This window comes from Coturnix japonica, chromosome 30 (assembly GCF_054131305.1).
Source record: "Coturnix japonica strain WE chromosome 30, WE-NBRP24, whole genome shotgun sequence".
Classification (NCBI taxonomy): Eukaryota; Metazoa; Chordata; class Aves; order Galliformes; family Phasianidae; genus Coturnix; species Coturnix japonica.
In genome coordinates this window covers 6,552,501-6,574,075 of record NC_140692.1, presented here as the reverse complement: position 1 = coordinate 6,574,075, position 21,575 = coordinate 6,552,501, and the positions used below count along the sequence as shown (strand labels likewise).

At 39.3% G+C, this 21,575-nt stretch overlaps 1 protein-coding gene across 1 annotated transcript in view; it reads right to left on the bottom strand.

Annotated features, from left to right (window-relative positions):
- The window catches only part of LOC146755830 (cytosolic carboxypeptidase 4-like), a 103,407-nt gene that overhangs the window by 41,674 nt on the left and 40,158 nt on the right, over window positions 1–21,575 (bottom strand). The window contains exons 2-4 of the mRNA XM_085525283.1: window positions 18,855–18,984; window positions 14,365–14,496; window positions 11,046–11,222 (exon numbers count right to left, since the gene is read on the bottom strand). Coding sequence (XP_085381409.1) covers window positions 11,046–11,222; window positions 14,365–14,496; window positions 18,855–18,984 — 439 coding nt within the window. The remainder of the gene's footprint in view (window positions 1–11,045; window positions 11,223–14,364; window positions 14,497–18,854; window positions 18,985–21,575) is intronic.

Sequence of the window (21,575 nt, the reverse complement as noted above, 5' to 3'; positions counted from 1 at the left end):
AGCTCATCCAGTGCTTTCATCTTTGGTGGAAAGCAGTAGTATTGGCCACGGTGTTGACTTTAGGTGCCTGTTCACCCAGGTGCAGGACATCTGAAGGTTGTGAGCAAGGTATTGTGTTGCTCAAGCGTGTTTATGCTGCGTTACAGAGCTGTCTCCCTTTTTCCCATCACTGCCAATTGGCGATGCATGCATGCATGCCCTGGGCCATCACAACATGGCTGTACAGCCCATTCTCCCCAACCCAGATGACAAGTCAGATCCAACTCTATTACTTCTCAATGCTGGGAAAAAGAACACAAGACAGACAATAATACAATGGAATTGAAGGCATAATATAACAGAAAAAGAAAGCGGCAGAGGAAATATCTTAACAAGTGCTGGTCCTCCATTGTTTTCACACAGAATTAGCATTTCAAATCAAATAAACTACTTAATTCAATTCTCAGCTCCCTCACAAGCTAACAGCATTTTATATTTATCTCCAAGTCAGAACAAGTCTTTCCACTTGTAGCCTGCTGGCCATCAGCTTTTAAAGGAATACTTCCCACTGAGATGCTAACCGTCCTTCTGATCATGTGGCAAAAACATACACATACTTAAAACCCTACTTAGTAAAAGAAGTCATCTCTACCAGGAATAAGCTACTGCAAAATGGACAGTGTTTCAGGGCTTTTTATTCCCATTGTATGTAGCTGTACTCCTCTCACAGACTCATTTGCAATATCGTTTTCAAACTCATTGAAAATCGCCTTTCTCATTTTGTTTCTGAGTGAATCTCTGATTCAATATTCTTGTGTAAGTTCACCTGCTACTTCCAGCACCACCAAAGGAAACTTTTCGCAATAGCCAAGAAGAGGTGGCACGCAGTAAGAGATTTGGTTAGGAATACTTTGGGAAAAACTTATTTAATCCAAGGCAGAACTTAATTGTGAAGTACACCAGGCTTCAGGCGGCTCTTCTCAGAAAGAACTCCTTGGGTTTTAGGTTACATTTCTGATCAGACGTCATAAGAAGAATAGCTTTTTCTTTTCCAGTCATTGCATTGAATTCTTTTTTACTGTCTTTAGTAGCAATTGCCATGAATTTTCAGTTACTTTCTTAGCTTCCCACATCTAATTCCTACATTACTTTGGCTGATACCCTTTTTCCCCTTTTTCTTTTGTTCACAGAGAATTAACCTATGCATTTTTCACCTCAGAATATCTTGATCATGATTAGGTAAATGGCCTCTACCACTGTTTACTCGTATCTGTCAGAATCTCTAGTAAACAATTAGTACTGGCAAAAAGGAAACAGACTAAAAGAAGTGAAATCCACCTCTTGACAATCCATCTATTACATAGATTCTTCATCAGTGTTATGATTCACTGTCCTCTATGCTCTAATTATCACCTTCTCTTTACTATTATACCAAGATGGGTTTTAACTAAATGTGTTCTCAATTCTTGATTAAGCTTTTTTTGGGATATGTAACAGAATCTATTTTAAAAACATTGGTTTTAAAATTTATAATACCTCCGTAATCTTTTTTTTCTTCCTCTTGTGGTCTGCTTTATTTATAATACATCCTCAGTCCTGGACTATTATCCCATATTAAGGGAAAAACATACATGAACACATGTTAATAGAAATGATGCGCTCTGCCCTTATTAAACGTAATTGGGTCATGATCACTGGTGTCTAGGTAACCACCAACTCTCACACCGAAGATTATTTCACCCTTTCCTATCATAGTGTGGTCCAGAATAGAGCTATATTGGATACAACATCTTTTGTACTAGAAAATAATCATCTGTAATGTTCGGAATCTGTAATAGAATTTACTGCTGCCTACACAAAATCTCAGGTACATAACACCTAGACAGAAGTCTCTATGACCACTCTCCTCTATGACCACTGGAAAGCAGTTCGGTTTATCCATCATTTACACAACCATTACCTTTCCATCTTTTCTTCCTTCTCTCAATTTCAGCTCTAAAAAGTTGTTAGATAATAACAATAATACATCTTTCCTTTTCACCAAGAACCGTACGTATCCCATGACACACAACTGCACTCATTTCCACATGCATCATCTAAGCTCCTCTTGGTATCATATTTGTTTGCTTTAAGAAGAAAGTGTGACGCCAAATCACACTTACACTTGTTTATTCCTTTGTCCATTTTTCTAAGTGGAACTCGCTTATGATAATTACTTGGTTGAAAATATTTTAACGATTCCTTGTCTCACTTCAGCAGCTATTCATCAAAGATTAATATTCTATACTCCAGAAGCTGCCTGTCTTGAGTGTCTGAGAGTAAAAGAAATACTGCAAAACATCAGCACTTGGATGTCTCCAAATTCTCCTTCTCTCACAACTATGAGTAGCCAACAACTTCTTTGATCTCTACTGTCTTCAGCTCGTTCACCTCTCATCTGTCCCCACTTATAGTATGTATGTGAATCACTTTTTAATTGTCCCTAATGTCTGCATTTCCATAGGCTGTGTGCTGTAATTTCTCTTTTCTGACCATGCATCTTCACTTGCAGATAGCCACCATCTGGCATCACATGCATCAAAAATTTCTTCCTTGGACAAAAATTAGAATATAGCAGGTTTCTCTTTGTCATCCATATGTGGTATACAACAGAGCCTCTTACCTAAAGATAAGCCATGAAGCTCCAGAAATATCATGTCTAAACATATTGCCTTCTCTGCCTCATAGATTACCCAGCACAAGCAACCTCTTTCATCTGTAAGTTTATCACATTCAGAAACACATATTTCTCCTTTGTTATTCAGAATTAAAGTGTTTGCAATTCAGTTTGGTTTAATTTACTTTGGAAATGAGTTAAGCCAAATTTAATTAAGGCCACCTTAATTCTGCTTCAGAGTGTTGACATGTGGCTTAATGTGGTTTAGCACAGGACTTTCCACTTGCTCCTTTAGCTAATTCAGAGGTACTTACCTGCACATTCTCATACAAACTATTATAGAATTCAGCCTGTTTTAATTAATTATCAAAACAGAAAGGTAACTTGGTTGCATTGTAAGTATTTTTAAGAGAAGAACCTGCAAGTTACTAAATCTCTCTTTAAACCAACAGAGAAAAAACTAGAGTACATCTGAAAATAGCAGGCAGACGAATTCAAATTCGTACAAGGAAATAATATTTAGCACTTTCTGATCCCTGGAACAAAATATCAGGGGACCAGATGGATTTCCAATCATGTGATGCTCTCAAATCCAGTCTGAATTCTTTCTTCTATGAAAAATCTTACACAAACACGAGGGTTTGGTACAAAGCTGCCTATGTAGTATAGGAGGTCAAAACCAGAAGAGCTGATGGTTCTTTCTGGGACCATAAGCTGAAATAAGTGTTGTGGAAGAAGGGAAAGAGGAAAGACAATGCTATCAGTACAGGAGCTTAGCACATATGAAAAAAAAATATAAATCTCAATTGGGAACATAAAAAAGGAAAGACCAAAGAGACAAGAACTGGATGAGAAAAAAAAAGAAGAAGAAAGGATGCACCTACAGATTTGAAAGTTGGCAAGAATGAATAGAGTTAGTTTGATTTCTTTTTGACAAGACCAAGGGACCTACGATTGGATCATCCATGAATAAAGACAACAGTGGATGTGGCAGAGAACAGCAGATTAAAGAACCTGGGAGCTACAGCAGCTGTGAGAAGTACAGTGCAGAAATCAGTGGAGGGACAGAATGGAGGAGGAAGTGAGATTAAATTTTAATATATAGTTTACATTCAATATTGGACAGCATATCCAATACCACTAATATCACTAGTATGAACTAGTGGAGTTCACTGCTGCAGGAAATCCCGTGTGGGAAAATATTACGAAAGGGGACAGAAAAGTGCCATAATTATCAACAGAGAAAGTTGCTCATTATCATTACCACACCCTCGAAATAATCAGGCCTCATGCTGCAGCATATGAAGCAGAAAGGAGGCAGGTCAGGTGGGCCGGTAGGATTATTTCTTCTTTTCCATGTCTTAGTGTAATTGAATCAGTTGCACTACAGCCTGGTTTTGTTCTCTTAGGAGCCACGAGGAACCAAACACTGTATGAGACAGGATACCTGATCATATGGACCAATGGTCTGATCCAGCATGGCAAATGTTATGATGCTAAGAGGGGTAAAAATCAATCTTCGCAGAAAATCCTGTGTATAAAAGACTTTGAAATTTAGATGCTTCTAAAATCCATGCAGAGTAAAAGACAAACGTGGCTCCTCTAGCCTGTGCTTTTGCAACCTCCCATTCTTATTTGCCATGCCTGAGGAGTTCATGATTAGACTATGAGCTTCATCAAAGGGCAATTTTCAGCTGCCAAATAGATTTGTACAATAAATCCACATGGGACCAGATTAACAAGCAAGAGAGACATCAGAAATCAAAAACCTAGCCGCTGTAATTCCACTGAAAACTTGAAAGGATGATGTGCAATGATATTTAGACTTTTAAAGAGACACTGCCAGAATACTACAGCTAGTTTTCATTAGGAATTTTGCTTTTCTGTCTCACATCCTTCCCAAGAGTTCTTTTCATTAGCAGACTTAAATCCCACTTATATTCAAGGCTGCACCGTTCAGAACTGTTCAGTGGGCTTCAGAAAGAGTAACATTTCATCCAAAGTGCAGCATCTTTTCCATGCAACCATAAATTAATTAATTGCAAATGAATTTTTTGATTCTAACATTTAAGTTGTCTGGGTTTGCAATGTCAGCACCTGGGAATCTTCGATCTAATCCCATCCACAACTCCCAGAAAATGGGTATGACTGAATACTTGCATTTCTGATTCCATGTAGTCTGGCTTTTTATTTCCTAGGGAAATAAAAAAAAAAGCTTCTAGGGAAGCAGCTCGATAACTCTTTCCAATCTGTACCTACTACCACCTTTCTTCCCAAGAGTATGGGAAGACTGGGCTGCAACCAAGCATCTAGAAAGGTTTAGAAGTAGTTGAGGGAGAAAACAAACAAACAAAACAGGTATCAGCTGTTTATGGTATATTGGAAGGGGAAAAAAGAGAAATATCAGCATTCAGAAATGTACAGAATCAAGGTAACATCTGTTTTCCTTTCCTGGGTCCCACAGAATCTGCTGTGTTCCCTGGTTTAACAAATAAACCAGCTGCTAACTAGGAGATGCTCACATCATTTGCAAGTAAAAGGAAAGAAACGCAGGGATTTGTTGGAACAAGCCCTTTAAGACTAAGCCCCAAACAGAAGTGGTAAACATCAGAGCTACAGCAACTGATCGATTATATACAGTAGTGGAAAAGAGTTGAGAGAAAGAGGGGAGCACATGATGGCTCTGCTTTGCTGTTCCAAATACATCCATGTCTAGTGTACCTCCACAGAACTAGATGCTTCCAACTCTGCAAAGTCAGATCTACAATGACCTCATCCCATCATTACTTTCTGTTGTGCTGAAGAAAAAAAAAAAACACAAAACCTAAAAAACACCACTAACAACAAAACACAAAGCAATTACAAACCACAACAAGGGAGGGAACCTGTTCTCCAGTTACACTGACAGACAGCCCTCGATAATCTATCAACAACAGAGACAAAGGAACTGATTTAAGATGCTATTACTTCCAAAGGGCTCAGATTGTGCTACTCTGTTTATTTAGGAGTTGGAGAAGTCGAGATCCTATTTGATCAGCTTTGAAATTGGTTCCAAAAGGCTGAGAAGTCAGCTGATTTTTCATTTCTCTGTAGTTCAAGGCCATATACATTTCTCCTTTTGTTTATATCAACAAAATCCGAGTTAGGATATAACACTCATTTTTTCTGCCAAGTCCGTGGAGAGTTCTCATCCAAGACTTTGCTCATCTGACTCAATCCAGCCTAAGAGGACCAGAAAATACAGGTTTGTGGCTGCAAGCCACAAGCCCTGGTGCTGTGCTTGCAGACTAATCATTATGTTGCTCTGGCCATCCAAGGAAGATGAATGCTCACCGTCTCCTGGTTGGTTTGCTCTTTCCCATGTGCCTTTGCTCATTTCCTAAATGCCATTAACCTTTATATCGTTGCATTAAGTGAAATCGTCAAGACTAAAAGGTACCATTAGAATATCTTGAAAACTGAATCACAATTTACTGAAAAGGATTGGTGGGCACAAAAGGAGCATGAAAATACGGAAAACAGGATGCAAACGTTTGCAATGGGCAACAACTAAAGAAAACACAATGAGCAGAAAACCTTAATTTAATCCTTCACTCCTTAGATTACTACAAGATAACTATTTGTTTTTCTCTTATACTTCTCTTACAATTACAGCTGCTTCCAATTTGAATCACTTTGGACCAGAACTGGAAGCAGAACTATTTAGAAAAAAAAAAACAAAAAAACATTCTTCTATATTTCTTAGCATCTGCTTTTGAATGACGTGCCCAGGCCTCAGAGGGTTCACTAGATGCACGTTTTAGAGATGATTTTTTGGATAGAAACTTCTGGATGCTTGTGAAACTTACTCATACTTAGGAAAAGTGTAAAACGTGGGAGACAATGGAAACCAGAAATAGGAAAAGCCTCAGATTTCAAAGATGATGTAAACAATTTACTGGAATGCTCATCAGAAAGCCCAGAATAAACTCCATCTCTTTTCATTTCCCTTCTGCAAGTACTTATCAAATACGCTCTGTGGCAAGAACATTGCTGCAACCATTTCTGTTGGTGCCTGAATACTGGCATGAGTCCAAATTAAAATTATTTGCAAGTTTGTGCACTAGGCATCCAATTACAAGAATGATATACAAGAATATCATTGCTTCTGTATGCCAGTAAGACAACGTTATGCGACTGCAAACTCCCTCAAAACAACCCAATTTCTGACTATCGACTGTAATAAACTGCTTATGAATAAGGCATACATAAAAATTCCACAGAAATATAATATGTGATACGCAATAATAAGGAAGATAAAGAAAATCTTTCATTGCCTATAGATAACTATAAAGAAACAGAACTGCAATTTCAGGGACAAATGATGTATTAGTAACAATTTGGTTATTTTGGACAGAAATGGGTCAAACCAGAGCAGTCCACCTCTGAAAGAGTAGCAAGAGGAAAGGCTTTCATCTTGGCATACTGCTTTATTTCTGCCACACTTTCACGGCAATTCACTGGTTCATTACTTGTATAAAATAATTCAGTAAATGCTAGCCAGGTTACAGGGGATGGATAATGGCAGCTCTTCCCATTTATTAGACTCTCATCTCTGCAGTTACTGTATAAGGGGCCAGGATGCAGAGCTTTTCATCCAGTTCTGCTACCCGTTTATCAGCAGCTCCGTCCTTTTATCCCTCAGCATTTAAGTACTTCCATCTCCGAAATACAAACTATTGGCTCTTATCTAACAAGAAAGTTATCTTGGTTTTATGCCAGTATAGCATAGGAAAAACAAAAAGATGCAATTTATTAACCTTCTAAACAGAACGAGACAGACTTCAGCAAGATGGCACATGATTTGTGGAACACACGTTACATGACTAATGTCACATCCTCGCTCACACGAAGATGGCTCACAGAACCTTCAGGGACATTCACTCTCACAATTTATCTGGGGTGAGTTTTGTAGAGATGGGGGCTTCTAATTGTTAGACAGGCCATGACTTTTGACAGTTACTCTGGCCAGGCTCCACCTGCCAATTGCTGCCGTTACATCAGGCACAATTTTACCTCTAATTTCTCCTACTGTAAATGACTGGAGAGAATGCAAGCAAAATCAAATCAAACCAACCAACCAACCAACAAAACAACATCAGTTTTTCCTCACCTCTAGCTTGCTTTACCAGTTCAGTGAATTGAGTAGTTGGACTCAAAAGAAGAAAAACTTTTCCAACATGAAGATGGGTTCTATGGAAGAGCGTTCCTGAAATTCCCCAAATCCTCCTTTCAAAGGTGTTTTGAACAACTATCAACAATTTCTTATGAACGTATGGCCACTCTGCTCGGTGCTGCTCTCCCTGATTCCATCATCTCTGCAAATGGATGGCTTTTCCCTCTCATCAAGTCGGATAATAAAAGTTGGGGCATTCAATTCCCCTCATGCAGAAGCATTAGACTGGACAGAATTAATTTTTTCTCTTGACTCTCCCAAAGACTTTCTTCAAAAAGGGATCCACGTCACCAGTAAAATCTCCTTCAAAGGGTACTGTCAAAATATCTGGAATAATTTAAAAACTCATTTGTTACTCCTTGTTGCGTGTATCCCTTTGAAGCAAGAAGCTGAAGTCTATTTACATCAGTACTTCATCTCCTCTACCAGGCACAACATGTCAAGGAAAATGCCTTTCCAACACCACATGTACTGAGAGAGCACGGAGCTGAGTTTTGAGATTTGCCATGTTTCTACTATATCTGTTTTGGAACGCAAATGTATACATGGCTCAAAATACATCAAACTCGTAGGATGGTGAATACAGTTAGTAATCTGAACATCCCAGTGCAGTACGTTACTACAGGCGTCTTAACTAGTCAGCCAAGAATCAAGAAGAATAAAGTGTAGTACAATAGGATATGGTAAAACAAAGAGCTATGCCAGTTTAAAAATGAATCACACTGAAGAAACTTAGGAGAATATCCATATGCGTCAGTGCAGATTTGATTCTTTTGGGCCAATATTTGCTCCCGACTGTACTGAATAGAGCTTTCTATGGCACAGCCTTATATTCAGTATTCTGCAAACCAAATAAGACAAGATGGCTCAACAAAATCCTGCAAAAGGAGGACAGTAATACAAACCTGGAGGGCAATAGGTCCAGTGAGGGAGTTAATACAGACTGCATTCACACTGGGAGAGAAATGATAGGCAGTTTCTGATTACTTTTTGATTGTGAGATTGTAAACTGGTAGAAGTAGGAAGGAGAATTCCTTGTTGAAATGGACTGCTTTGTTTTAGGCAGCTTTCAAATGGAGACACTGCTGTTCTAAGACTCAATTGGACAATCCAGACAAAATCAAAGAGAGTCTGGATTTTTTTTCCCCTTCTTTTCTTCTTCTTTATGTTGAATAAAACCTTAGATAAGATCAATAGTTTCTTTAGTTTTATGTTTCTCTTCCTTAAGGGTAGATGGCTTATTGCATTTCCATTGATCACACAGACAGGGAGATTCAACAGAGACAAGTCATCTTTTCTTTTGCTCTCATTTCTGCCCTCCCCCCATACCCATTTGAAATCAAATGACTTTTAATCGAGGCTGGGGTCACAACTGTTTCTCATTTACATATCACTAGTAACAAATTCATGCCTTATTTTTCACTCACTAAACTGCTTTAGAAATGAAAGTCACATTTCTATACATGATATGCCACACACCGTGCAATCGAAAAACTTTAGGAACTTCTTTTCTGGGCCTCTCTATCAGACAGGTTACCTCAGCCCTCCTACAACATTGCTCTGTGGTGAGAGGGGGCTTACCTGACAGCCCTGTGTATTTAATATTTAAGCTTCTTACAGTCTCTACAAAGCCTTCCTCTGTTTTTTCCTAAATCCTTTGCAAACTCCCTATCAGATATGTGCAACTTCAAGCACAAGAAGTTTGTATCTCAGTTTACAGTCAGCAAAGCAGCTACATTCACCATTATTTTCACCATTTTCAAGAAGGAAGAAAGTCAAAGATCAGGATCCAGAACTGCTACCAACACCATTAGAAGCCTGACCACCAGCTTACTGAGTGGTGGTGCACTTGGGAGAACGTTGCATAAAACATTTTAGATCTGCTGGCACAACTTATGCAAACTTGGGTTGAAAATACTGAAGGAAGTAGAGAACAAATCATTAGACACTGATATAACCTGATGTCCAACTGCTTTTAGATGTTACTCAGATTATCTAGGAAATGAGTTAAATTCTCCATGGAGATCACTAGGAGTTTTGCCACTGACATTAGTCAAGGTAGAATTTCTCCCCACTGTCTGAAGGAAATTTAAAACCCCACCACAACCTGTGGTACCTATTGCACCCCATCAGCACTTCTCAGAGTAGGGAGCACTAGGTGTAATGCTCAGGGCAGTTATATTCTCTTTCTTTAAACCATCTTCAGATATTTCTTCTGCCTTTTCTATCTAAGAAATGATGTGAGTATAGTAGAGCACTGTTAAAACAGTAGCTGAGTACTTGCTGGCCACATTCTATGGAATGTAAAAGGATTAACATAGAACTTGCAAAGAATAATTTGAACGTCTTATTAATTGTTATTTGTAACAATGGCTTTTTCCTTAAGGGTCTTTTCGGATCCTTAACCACATATTAATGCTGTATAGATAAGGATTGCTCCCTAGTGGGAGAAATAAGGTGGAGCACAGAATCCCTTCCATGGAAAGCAACAGGTTTGGGAAAGGAACAAAAAGAATTCACCAACTGAGCAAGTGGAGAATTATGTACAGCTAAATACAATTACCAGAGCTCAAACCATGTACTTAAAAAGTGCCAAGAGGCTCCTGTCTCTGATGCACTCAGCACAAGTACAGCCCTTCCCACAGTATCTGGAACATCATTTGGTAAGAAATTTAGCTCCATTTAGTTCACAGTTAAAGCTGTGGCTTCAGCTCATAGATGAGCTACCTTTGGCTGTCAGTAACAAACTCCAAGTGCAGAATTCTCAGTGCAGGCTCTTAAGTTTAGCCAAGCAAATGCCCAGATAGACTGCAACAGGAAGTGTACGACTCCTAATATTCATGTTAATTACCTCAGATCTACTGTGAATACCATTATAAAGACACAGTCTGTATCATCTCAAAAACACTCCTTCATTCAGCTCAATATTTTTGGCATTACACTGGAATTTCTTTTTATTTCACTGTCAAATGAAACCTCGTAGCAAGGAACCTACTTCCCTGGCATGGAAGATTAAAAGTGAAGGATCGTGGAAGGATTTAACTGAGAAGAAACTCAGTAGAATGGCTACACTTATATTATAGAAGGAAGCTGGCAATACCAAACAGCATAAAAACAGCACTCTCTATTCTCCCAAGCTCATTAGACACACATTAGAAGGAGTGTGCCATGTAGTTCTTTGGAAGAGGTACTTACTTTGTAGAGACCATGGCTGCAGCCGCAGTACGTGCTCTCCATGGTGTAGCTCCTCAGCACACCCATTTCTTGCCATACCACCACCCGGGCTGTTGACTCGCGGGACTTTTCTACAAGGAAGCTGCAGCTGTTCATGACAAATGCAGGGGCCACTTTGTCCAGGATTTTAGGAAGAGTCTATAAGAAAGTATCAGCAATGAGAAAATGAATCAAACAGATGTACATGCATTTATATCACAAATACATCTACAAGAGGCCTATGCTGTTTAAAGCGCGTATCACCAAAGCTACCTGTAGAAACTGTCACTGTGATAGTTCCAGTTAGTGCCAAACTGGACTCATCTTCATCCCAAGTGAAATCTTCATATTCTAATGTTTTGTTGTGTTTGTTTGTTTTTTTGTCCCCAGTCACAGACAAAAATGCTGTAAGTACATTTGGTACATCCCATCCAAAATGATGTCTTTGCACATCCTATAGATTTGGACTGCTGAAGTCACTTATGAAGCTTTATTTTTTAAGCTGCTTCAACATTAACTACATTTTCCTGTTCTGCCTAGAGGGCTGCAGTCATAGCTCAGCACACAATGTTTCCATTCTTTCCTTTCCAGCTCCTCCTCACAATTTGACAAGGGATTCAGCTATAGGAGGAATTTTGTTTGAACACAGCACACAGCAAAGAAGGGGAATGCATAATCCCACTGAAGGTCACAGATAATTATAGGAAAATAGAGCTTAGCATTTAACTATCTTGCATTGTGAAATAAACCAAACTATTCTCATCTGGGATCAAATGGTACATTGAATGCACTCTGTATAGAAAGCGGCAATAAAGAGTAAATATGAAAATTCAGTAAAATTACCTCTTAGCTCTGAGTGATTTTCTTATTCTAGAAATCATTTTTCTCAACAGCAGCCTATAAACACTGCTAATACACAGCGCTATCAAATATTTCTATCAGTGTGGATGCAACACTTCTTCATGCTAACTGTAAAAGTATATACTAGATACCTTAACACTAGGTGTACTCGGTGTAGAAATTGGGCATTTACATACAAAAGCACATATGTGCATATAAACCTTTGTGCTTGCATCCCAGTACATGCCCAAAGACCATCCAGTGAAGAGCTTGTAAAATAAGAACGTTCATTATTTCTTTGATGACAGCTTTCTTAAACTTCTGAATGGAATGGAATCATACAGAAGGAGTTTCTGCTCATTGCTAATGGCATTGACCCTCAAATTTCATTCAGTTTGGGCAGTGAAAGCCAACCAGCTAATTTCACTTTCCAATAACAATCAGTGAAACTGATTGATTCTAAGCAATTCTAGTTCCACTCTGTTGAGCTTTACATCACAGTTCTGTACAGGACTGCTTGGTTTCATCAAAATTGAGAAAATAACATTTAATAGCTGGTCTTCTCTTAAAGGATGACTGACGCAGAAGATAAAATCTTTGGCCTAAACTGTTCTGCAATATCCACTGCAAACATCATAATCATACATACCTCTGTAATAAGAAAGTAAATGTTATTTTCAGCATATCCAATCTATAGCTATGAATGGACCCTACCAGTTCTGTAAGGTACAGACATAAAGATCTATAAGGTCCATTCATCAGCAGAAAAAAACCTTGTGAACAGATAACTGGAACAAAGTGAGAGATTACATTTCAAACCTGAGACCAGCATGAGCCTAACTCTTAAGTCAAGATCTACAGTGTGCTATTAAGAACTACAGCATTCCTTTTCCTGGGAGAATACCGAACAGAGGAATCTTTAAAATTGATTACTTGCTCTGAACTAAACATCCACTGCTTCTGAATTGCCCTCAAAGTACAATTTGCTGCAAAATATTATGATTCCGAGCAACACATCCAGGTTTTCCTGGAGCTGGGTTAAAAATAAAGCACAGTCACCCAAACAATTATAATCCTGAACACAATCATGAGATCCAGCTAAACTGCGTGTGAAGGTTCAGATAGTTTTCATTCTGTCCTTATCTGAAACAGCACACAGATTTTTGTAAATATATGCTATGAAGTACCATAATCAGATCTCTAATCCAGTTTAGTTTTTAAAACAATTGAAATTATATGCATAATCAGTCTTCTATATTTGATTAAATAAAAATGCTGGCAGGTAACAGTAATGTCTCTGTAGTCAGGACTCATTTAGAAGCATTATCAAATCTGAATTTAATATTCCTTTCATTTTACCAGCTTTCACTGGATTTCACACTAATAGTTCTTTCCCCTCTGCTTTTCTCATTAATTACCTTTCAATTGTATTTCTGGGAGGGTGAAAACGCATCTTTTCAAAGGATTCTTTTATGACAACACATTACTTTAACCATGCTCCCTGTCTCTCATACAGCTGGATTTAGCATGCACAAAAACGGGGGTGCTGCCCATGTCCATAAACCTCCGTTCCCATTTGGTCAGAATGGAATTAGGATTCTTTACTGAGGTCCCTTCAGAGATTACTGTCAAAGGGGCCTGGAATGGTGATTAAAAGGAGAAATCCTGAAGTTGGGTTTTCCAATGTCAATGCTACGCATGTCATCTGAGGCCAAGTATTAGGAAGTAACAATGCCTCTTTCTCCCACGAATCAAGGGCTACAGCAAAGGCTGTTCAAAAATCACAATTTTCTTGAGGTATTTTGCTCATGTTTTTGGGAAGTAAATACATGGAGAGCAGGATCGTCCCCAATTACTCATGGGAGGAAGGAGAGAAACTTCCCATATTTTGCAATCACAAAGCCTTTCATCTAGGCCACTGCAGATTCTTGGACACCCTTGGAGGCTTGCTCTTGGTTTCTTCATTGCAGATTCAAGACAGGCACCAGATGCTGAAAGCAGCATTTGAATTCTGTTTGTGTAACAGTGAACTATCCTCAGCCTTTTCAAGCCCACTGATTTCAAATACAACAAGCGATGTTCTGACTGTAAGCACCCTTCCTGCTTTTCCTTGTGAAACAAGTGTTTCCACGGGGACTTCTCGTGAGTTGAGGGTGAGAGAAGCACATGTATACTTGGAACTTATAAAACACAAAAATACAACATTTCTATTAGTCAGCGGCAGTGACAACAAAACAGCATCTTAATGAAATGAATTAGAGATCCACCTATTGACAATATTCTCGCAGATATCTGGTGCATGAAGATAGTAGGAATCATTTAAACTTTTCTGGATCTCTACTCCTCTGCTGCAAGACAAGTTTGCACCTACCAACAGAACTTGTGATCTGACCTCATCTTAAAGAGGGATGTAGGTGCACATATATGCCAACAACTGTAGAAAGGAACAAAGCAGACCTACCCTGTAGCCAACATCTTCTGTGATAACTGCTGTGTCGACCACGCAACCTGCTTGCCACAAGGTCTCTTTGATACTGCAACCATAGAGGAACACATTCTTTTTCTGGGAGTGTCCATGGTAGTCACAGAACACCTAGGGAGGAAAGAAAGGCAAAATCTGTAATACTGAAGTAAGCTTTGTGGTTCTTCACAACAGACACTATAAATACTAGAGGATTGTATGTGAGGAATTACACCTTTGTCAGTGCTCTTCAGACAAACTCAGAGCAGAGCTCTGGGCCAAGCCTATAATCAGTGTCAAACTTTGTTAGTCAGCCGTACCTCGTTTTACCTATTGGAACTGACATGATCTCATGAATCCAGTGTCAACACCGGAGCATTTCTGTCCACAGCAGAAATAAACATGACATCTGTGCAAGATTCCATGCCAACCGAGGAACCTGAGAGTTCATGGTAACTTATGATACAACGGAGCAATTTGTTGGGCTCCTCTGACTTCTCAACTCTAGCATTAGCCTCAGGAGATTTTAAAACTGCACCTTTTGCCAGCAATTAATCACCTTGGCTTCTTTAAACACAAAAACTGTGCTACACAATGTTTAGGAAAATGTAATTGTGCAGTTGTGTAAAAATGTATTGTATGTGGTCAGATACTTACATGAATTCCTGGACATAAAGCACGGGACATTATCTTTGTCAGACAAATAATCTGATTCCACACAACGTAATGTATCTATTTAATCCATCTCTCATGTCAGCTATCATATAAACTAGGTACAAGGTACATTCCAGGTTTTAATGGAAGTTTTGATTGCCTTCATAGGCACATATCAACTTTGATAAAAATGAAAATCACGATTTAATGACCCAAGAGGAAAATATTGACCCAAGTGTTAAATAATAATCAATCTCATTGCCCTCCGGAATATGAAGTCAATATAGACACTGCTGTTACATATATTCTCCATGTCTTTATCAGAAACATTCAGAAATCCAGCAGTGAAAAGACAAGGATTTCTAAAGAGAAGAAATTGGTTTGTTTTAAGGCAATATTCATTGCCGATTAGAAAGGAACATCGTGATATCATTTAAATAGTTTTCTGAGGCATCTATCAGAGACAAAGGGACAGGTGTCATAAGGTAGGGAAGCACTGTGGATCAATTAAAAAGATGAGGAAGAAAGATACATATTCTTATATAAACATAGACAGGAGGAGAGAAACAGATGGAATAGATCAACTTCTTCCACCAACTGTTAAGGCAAGTTTTACCCTAGTATGCTTGTTTAGTAGTTATACAGTAACTCAGTTTAGCTGCAGCCAGTCAGGAAGTTTAATTACCTAAGGAACTGAGCATTTAAATTCCTCCAGCTGCTCTGACAAGCTGCACGTTGATTGGAGATGCTAAGACACTCACACGCAGATTCATCCCACAAGTCCTAGTTAACAGGACTGCTATAGCCACAGAACATCCTGAGTTGGACAGGACCTGTAAAAGGATCACCCAGTCCAACACATGGGGCTTATGCAGTCCTACACTTCAAGCAACTGCCTGAAAAACAGGGAATTATCCCATAAAGCCCCCTTCTAAACAGCTGCATTTATTGGTTCTTTTAATGACAGGCATTTTTCCAGTTAGCGTTCCATCTATGCTTCCAGCAATACAGTCATAGATTAGTTTAACCACAGGTACCAACTAGAATTTACTCCTATGAATATCAAAGAAGGTTTTATAGCTGTGGTTCTATTTTGAGGCAGAGATCCCAGCTCAACCAGGTATCAATTACCTGCCAATTTACAGAATTACTAACATGCAAGATGCATATATTATTACCTAAAAGATTACTTATCAGAAACCACACAGGGATGATCAGCTGCTCAGATAGCTGTGCTGCCTGATAAGCAGGAGGTCCATAATTCTGCATCTCAAGAGTGAATCCTTAAGTGACAAGTCTGGAACAAGCCTTCCATATTAGTAAAGCATTGTAAAAGCCAGGCTCTGTAACACCACTATTTCATGCCATGGGATGAATCCATGACTGCCACCCACCTCCACAGCAGAGAAGTCAACACTACTGGAAATGTTTCCATTCCATTTGTGTATCATATATACCTACATTTTAATTAATTTTACTGAGCACTGCAGTTATTCTCAATGTTTATGACAAATCGTTTTGTTTTTGTTTTTACAATGCATTCTTCTGCTCTATTTTTATTCTACAGAGTAGCTCAAGCCTCACCACTCAGCCAAGACAAAACTGTATTTTATAGTTGCAGCACCCAATGAAGAACTTTCCTTGGGTTAAGCCTGGGCAACCACAAGGTAAACTTGAGACCTACCCACCCCTTTTTTCTCTCTATCCTTCTTGTACAGCTGTGACACCAACACACAGTCAAATTCCAAGTCTGGTGTTCACTGGGGTATGACTCAAGACACACATGCAAATTTTTATCTATTTAAAGTAATGTGCCAGCACTGAGCACCACAAAGGTAAGGACTGCTTTCAAACTCAAAAACAATCCCCCTCATGACTCACAGAATCAGGAAGCTTTTAAAACAAAGGAAAAGCAAGACAGAAAATGGATGCAAATACTCTTTTTTTTCCTTAGTAGCTTCGTGAGAGGACCCAATCTCAGACTGCTGAGGTAGACACGTTTAGGATGCTTTGCTCACAAAAAGCTATGTACTTGCAGTCAGATTCTGTTTCCAACCTTGATAGAATATCTCAAAAAGCAAACACCGCTTTGTGTCTCCTGGTCCCTAACAGCATCTTCCTGTCCCCTCCAAAAGTAACTTGCTCTTTGCTGCAGCTTGATCCCTCTGTAAGAGCTACACTTTTCCTGTTGCATCCTGCAAGTGCACTGTCAACTGTAATTCACAAACTGCACATTTCCTCACCACGAATGCTCAAGGGGAAAAAGCAACATCTCTTTCCCCTTCAGTCCTAGCTGCTCCCAAGCTTAGCTCTCTGATACTCCCGCTGCTCTCAGTTGAAAAGAAACCACCCTCAGTGGAGAGTTGCAATACTACAGCGTATCCATCCCCTTCTTTTACTAGGGTTTCCAAAACCAACAAGAGAAGCAAAAATAAATAAACAAATAAAGCACTTAGATGGCTGTTTTCTATGGCTGAAGTTACCAATTAAAATGGGTTTGGTTTGAAAGGCCGCTAACTTTAAAGTTATTTCCTTTTCACTTTCAAGAAGCTTTCCTTTCCTTTGAAGAAACTGCTTGCGCATCCCCAAGATAAATTAAACTAATTCACTCCACAGAAATCATTTGGCTATCAGTGAAATTGCCTTCATGGCATCTTGGCAGTGAGTGCAGGGCAGAAGAAATCCAGCTTCTTCTGGAGTTGGGAAAAGACATTTGCGAGCATGTATGAACCAAAATCAATGTACTCTTCAAAGGCAAAGAAAAAATCAGTTTACCACGTCTGACATACTGCCTGTGAGTGAGAGACATGATACGATCAATAGTCTTACTTCACTCAGCAAGATGAAAACTTCCACTGGGCGCATGTTCAACTTCATGCATCTGGATGTGACAGGGATGGTTATGATAAATTTAAATTAAAAAGGCCCAATACGATTAGCACAATAAAACAAAACTGATCAGATGTAGCTCAAAACCCAAAGAAAATGTAGGTGGAATAAGCTCTCAGATACAAGCTGAACTTCCAGTAGATTCCTTGGAGTGCAGAGCTCGATGTCAGGGCTGTCATTTAGGCCAAAAATAGCATATTTCCACAAATATTCACTTAAAGAAACTCACAGACATTTTCACCTTGTCTGAGGATTTTCTCATCAAGACCAGAGTGAACAGTGCATCTTAGGACATTTCCTGCCTAACTGGGGCTATAAGAAGCCAACTTGCTGTTCCATCCACTTCCATTCTGTTCATCAACATTTGAAACCATCAGTGTTTTTTTTTTATCCTGAGGTCTCAGAACTATTCATTCTGTTGGGCATCAAGACCGAACAGATGGGGACAGATCCCAGACATATGCCAGTAGTATCACCCCTCATGAACTTCCGGTAGTTCCCCCAAAAAGTCATTTTCTTCTCACTGAAGCAGCAGAAAAGTTCAACCATTTTGAAAGCTAACTTGTGTTTCTCTGATTGCACAGATTGCTCCAGTTTGGGCTTTTGCATGATCCATTCAGACTATGTCTTCACAGAATTTCTCCTGTCATTGCCAGAAAGATAACAATAACTTACTAACAATATCTAGTTTAGCTGAAGTACTTTGAGGATACTAAGGAGCTGTAAGGAATTTGTATTCACTCTGCAGGTGCACGAAGACTCTGAAGTTTGGAGTTGGTTAGAAGATTCAGTAGATAACCCAAGACTTTCAAAAACACCCCACAATGATGAAAGTATAGCGGTATAGTATGCTTTCCACATCTCTAACCATAAAACAGGGCTGTTGACACAACTGCAATAATCCATCTGCGTGCAATAACCCATAGAAGATACAGGGAGTTACTCACCACAGGGGCCCGGTTGATGCTGCGCAGATAATACAGAAGACCTTTGGTGTGGTAAATTGTTGGATGGAGCTGAGAACTGGGAGTCAGCCACTGCCTGTTCAGATCATCTCCACTCAAGGAACAACGGTGGCTGAAATCACAAAGCAACACATCACAAACAAAAGTTGATTCCAAAGAGTTCCTGATTCTGGCAAGACCTGGCACAAAGATGGGGAATGCCAATTAAAACACAGATCAAAGACTTTTAACACTGGGTTGGAATGAATCAACAGTCGGTACATTTCAGAGGTGCGTACCACCATGCAGATTTTATCATCCCCTTTCCTTCCAGAATTCAGACAGTTACAGCCCTGAAAATAAATGCAGATTTTCCTTTACTTAAGTACATACACAATCAGGACCACTTACAAACAAAATTACCTTCGGAAACGCTCTAAATTCTGCGCTATCTACAAAACTCACCCAGCTTACGTGCACAGCAAAGGCTTCTCAAAACCTCCACAGCAAATAAGTACATCCAACTCCTACTCATTCTAATTGAAGACAGGTGCTTGAATCTCTTCGACCAGCCTGAAATATGTATGCACTTAAATGAGATGAGCTGGATATCTCATTTAAGCTCCTCCGCTCATGAGAAATGTAGCTATCTGAAGCACATCAAGAAGATCTTGATGCATGCTACATCATTATGTGGAACAATTACCTAGATTCACTGCAAAGACTGGATAAAAAGCTAAATAAGGATCCTAGATTTGCACTGAGAAAGTGTTTTCATTAGTTGGATTGAAAATATTCTGCTCCTGACTCAGTGATCAGTGAAAAAATCTGCAGGATATTTGATTGTAAGGAGCAGCACATCATTGTACAATTTTGCAGAATCTGACTAATTTCCCTCATTAGTGATTGTGTGCACTGCAGAGCCTAATTATTGTAAGTACTGGACAAATTTCTAGCTACAGAGTTACATCCAGCTTTGCTGTTCCAGCCTCCTAGTCACAGAATAAGTACAGATGTATTCCTGGGGACACAATCTGGCGGTCTGAAGATAGAATCTCGCATTGCAACTGGGGTGCATTGCATCCAGCGTTATCAGTGAGCCTTGCAAATAATGCTTGCAGAAAAAAGGTCTTAAGGCTGGAATACTTCAAAAAATACTAGATACAATGGAGAACTGGTTAAGAAAGGAAAACAAAGAAACAATAAAATCCACTAAAAATGTCATACGTTTCTAATGGAGAAAAACAAGGTCTCTGATGCCATCTTGGGGTTTCTGGCAACATCACAAGACTCATTCTGACTTTACTCTAGTTTCAGTGTTACCTGAATTCCCTTTTTTCCTCATAACCCACAGCTGCTACATTGCTCATTCTGAAAGCTGAAAAATATTGCCAGTAACAAAAGCATGAGAAGTCACTGAATGCTTCTACCAAATATTCTATGTAAAAACATGACCGTTTCTGTTATGTTTCTTAATAGCCCTTCAGGCAAAGTTACCTGCAGGCTCACCTTTCCTGACCTGCAAGAGAACAGATGCTCAGCTGAGATTTACAAGTGTATTTCTGCCAAGAACTTGTGTGCATACACAGTTTCCTTCCAGCAGGCGTAACTCCATTCTAAAAGTCACTAAACAAAAAGCCAGTTTGTAAATATATATATAAATTATTCTTCTTTCTGAACACAAGAAGAAATTAGATGTTCTCTTAGAAAAGGAGGCAAGAAAAACTAATCGATCCTGTTGCATTGCAGTGTTTCTCATTGCAGCATTAGATTCTGCTATGGACTGTGGTCTGGAATGTAGGGCTGGTTCACAAGCACATCTTGTACACAGCATGCTGACATGTTCATAGGTCACAGTACCCTCACTCTTCAGTCTTTACTCTGCCCATGTTGCAATTTACCAATTCCATCATTCTGATACAAAAGGAGGTTCTTCCTAGAGGAGACTCTATGACAGTTCAATTGCCCCATGACATTCACAGGCTAACTTATAATGGAAGGAAGGTAAAATCTCACCAAGAAGGCAAGAACTGGGAGGCAGAGTTCAGTTTTGTCCTCCAGTGATTAGTATCTTCGCTCATTCGAATGACCTTTAGATATTAGCCCTCTGCCTGGCAGCCTGTAGCCATAGCTCTGAAGGAGATGCAGAACTTTAATTAAATTATGAGACACTGATTTTTCCAACCTCGCTCACTCCCTCTGACCATACTGTTATAGGCTGTTTATTTTTGGAGATCCCCACCAGCTCTGTTCCCTTGCTCCTTTCCTCCTTCTCTTCCTCTCCTAATAGCGATGACATTCGCAGATAATGGTTTTGTCCGTTATGCTCTGCATCCAAGGGTGAAGGTAAAATATTAAGCTGATCTCAAGTGCTGATAGCAAATAAAGAGACTGGAAAGCTGAGACTGGCTTTCTACATTTGGCAAGATTTAATGAAATTCACTTCTCAAACCAAAGGCATTTCTCACAACGTAGTTCCAAGCTACTGTATTTGCTTTAAGTGCTTTATGTCTTCTCTCCTTTGCAGCATTAGTGAGACTACGTGACAGCCTGGATGGGACTCCCAGCAGCTCAAACCAAGTGATGAAAATGTTTGCCACAAGGAATTCCAATAGAGTAAAGGAAACCCCACCTCTACCTCTAAACAGATTACCCGTAATTAAATTGTATTTCTCTTGCTCACAAGTCTGATGCTTTGGATTGAACTTCTGTTATAGCTCTACC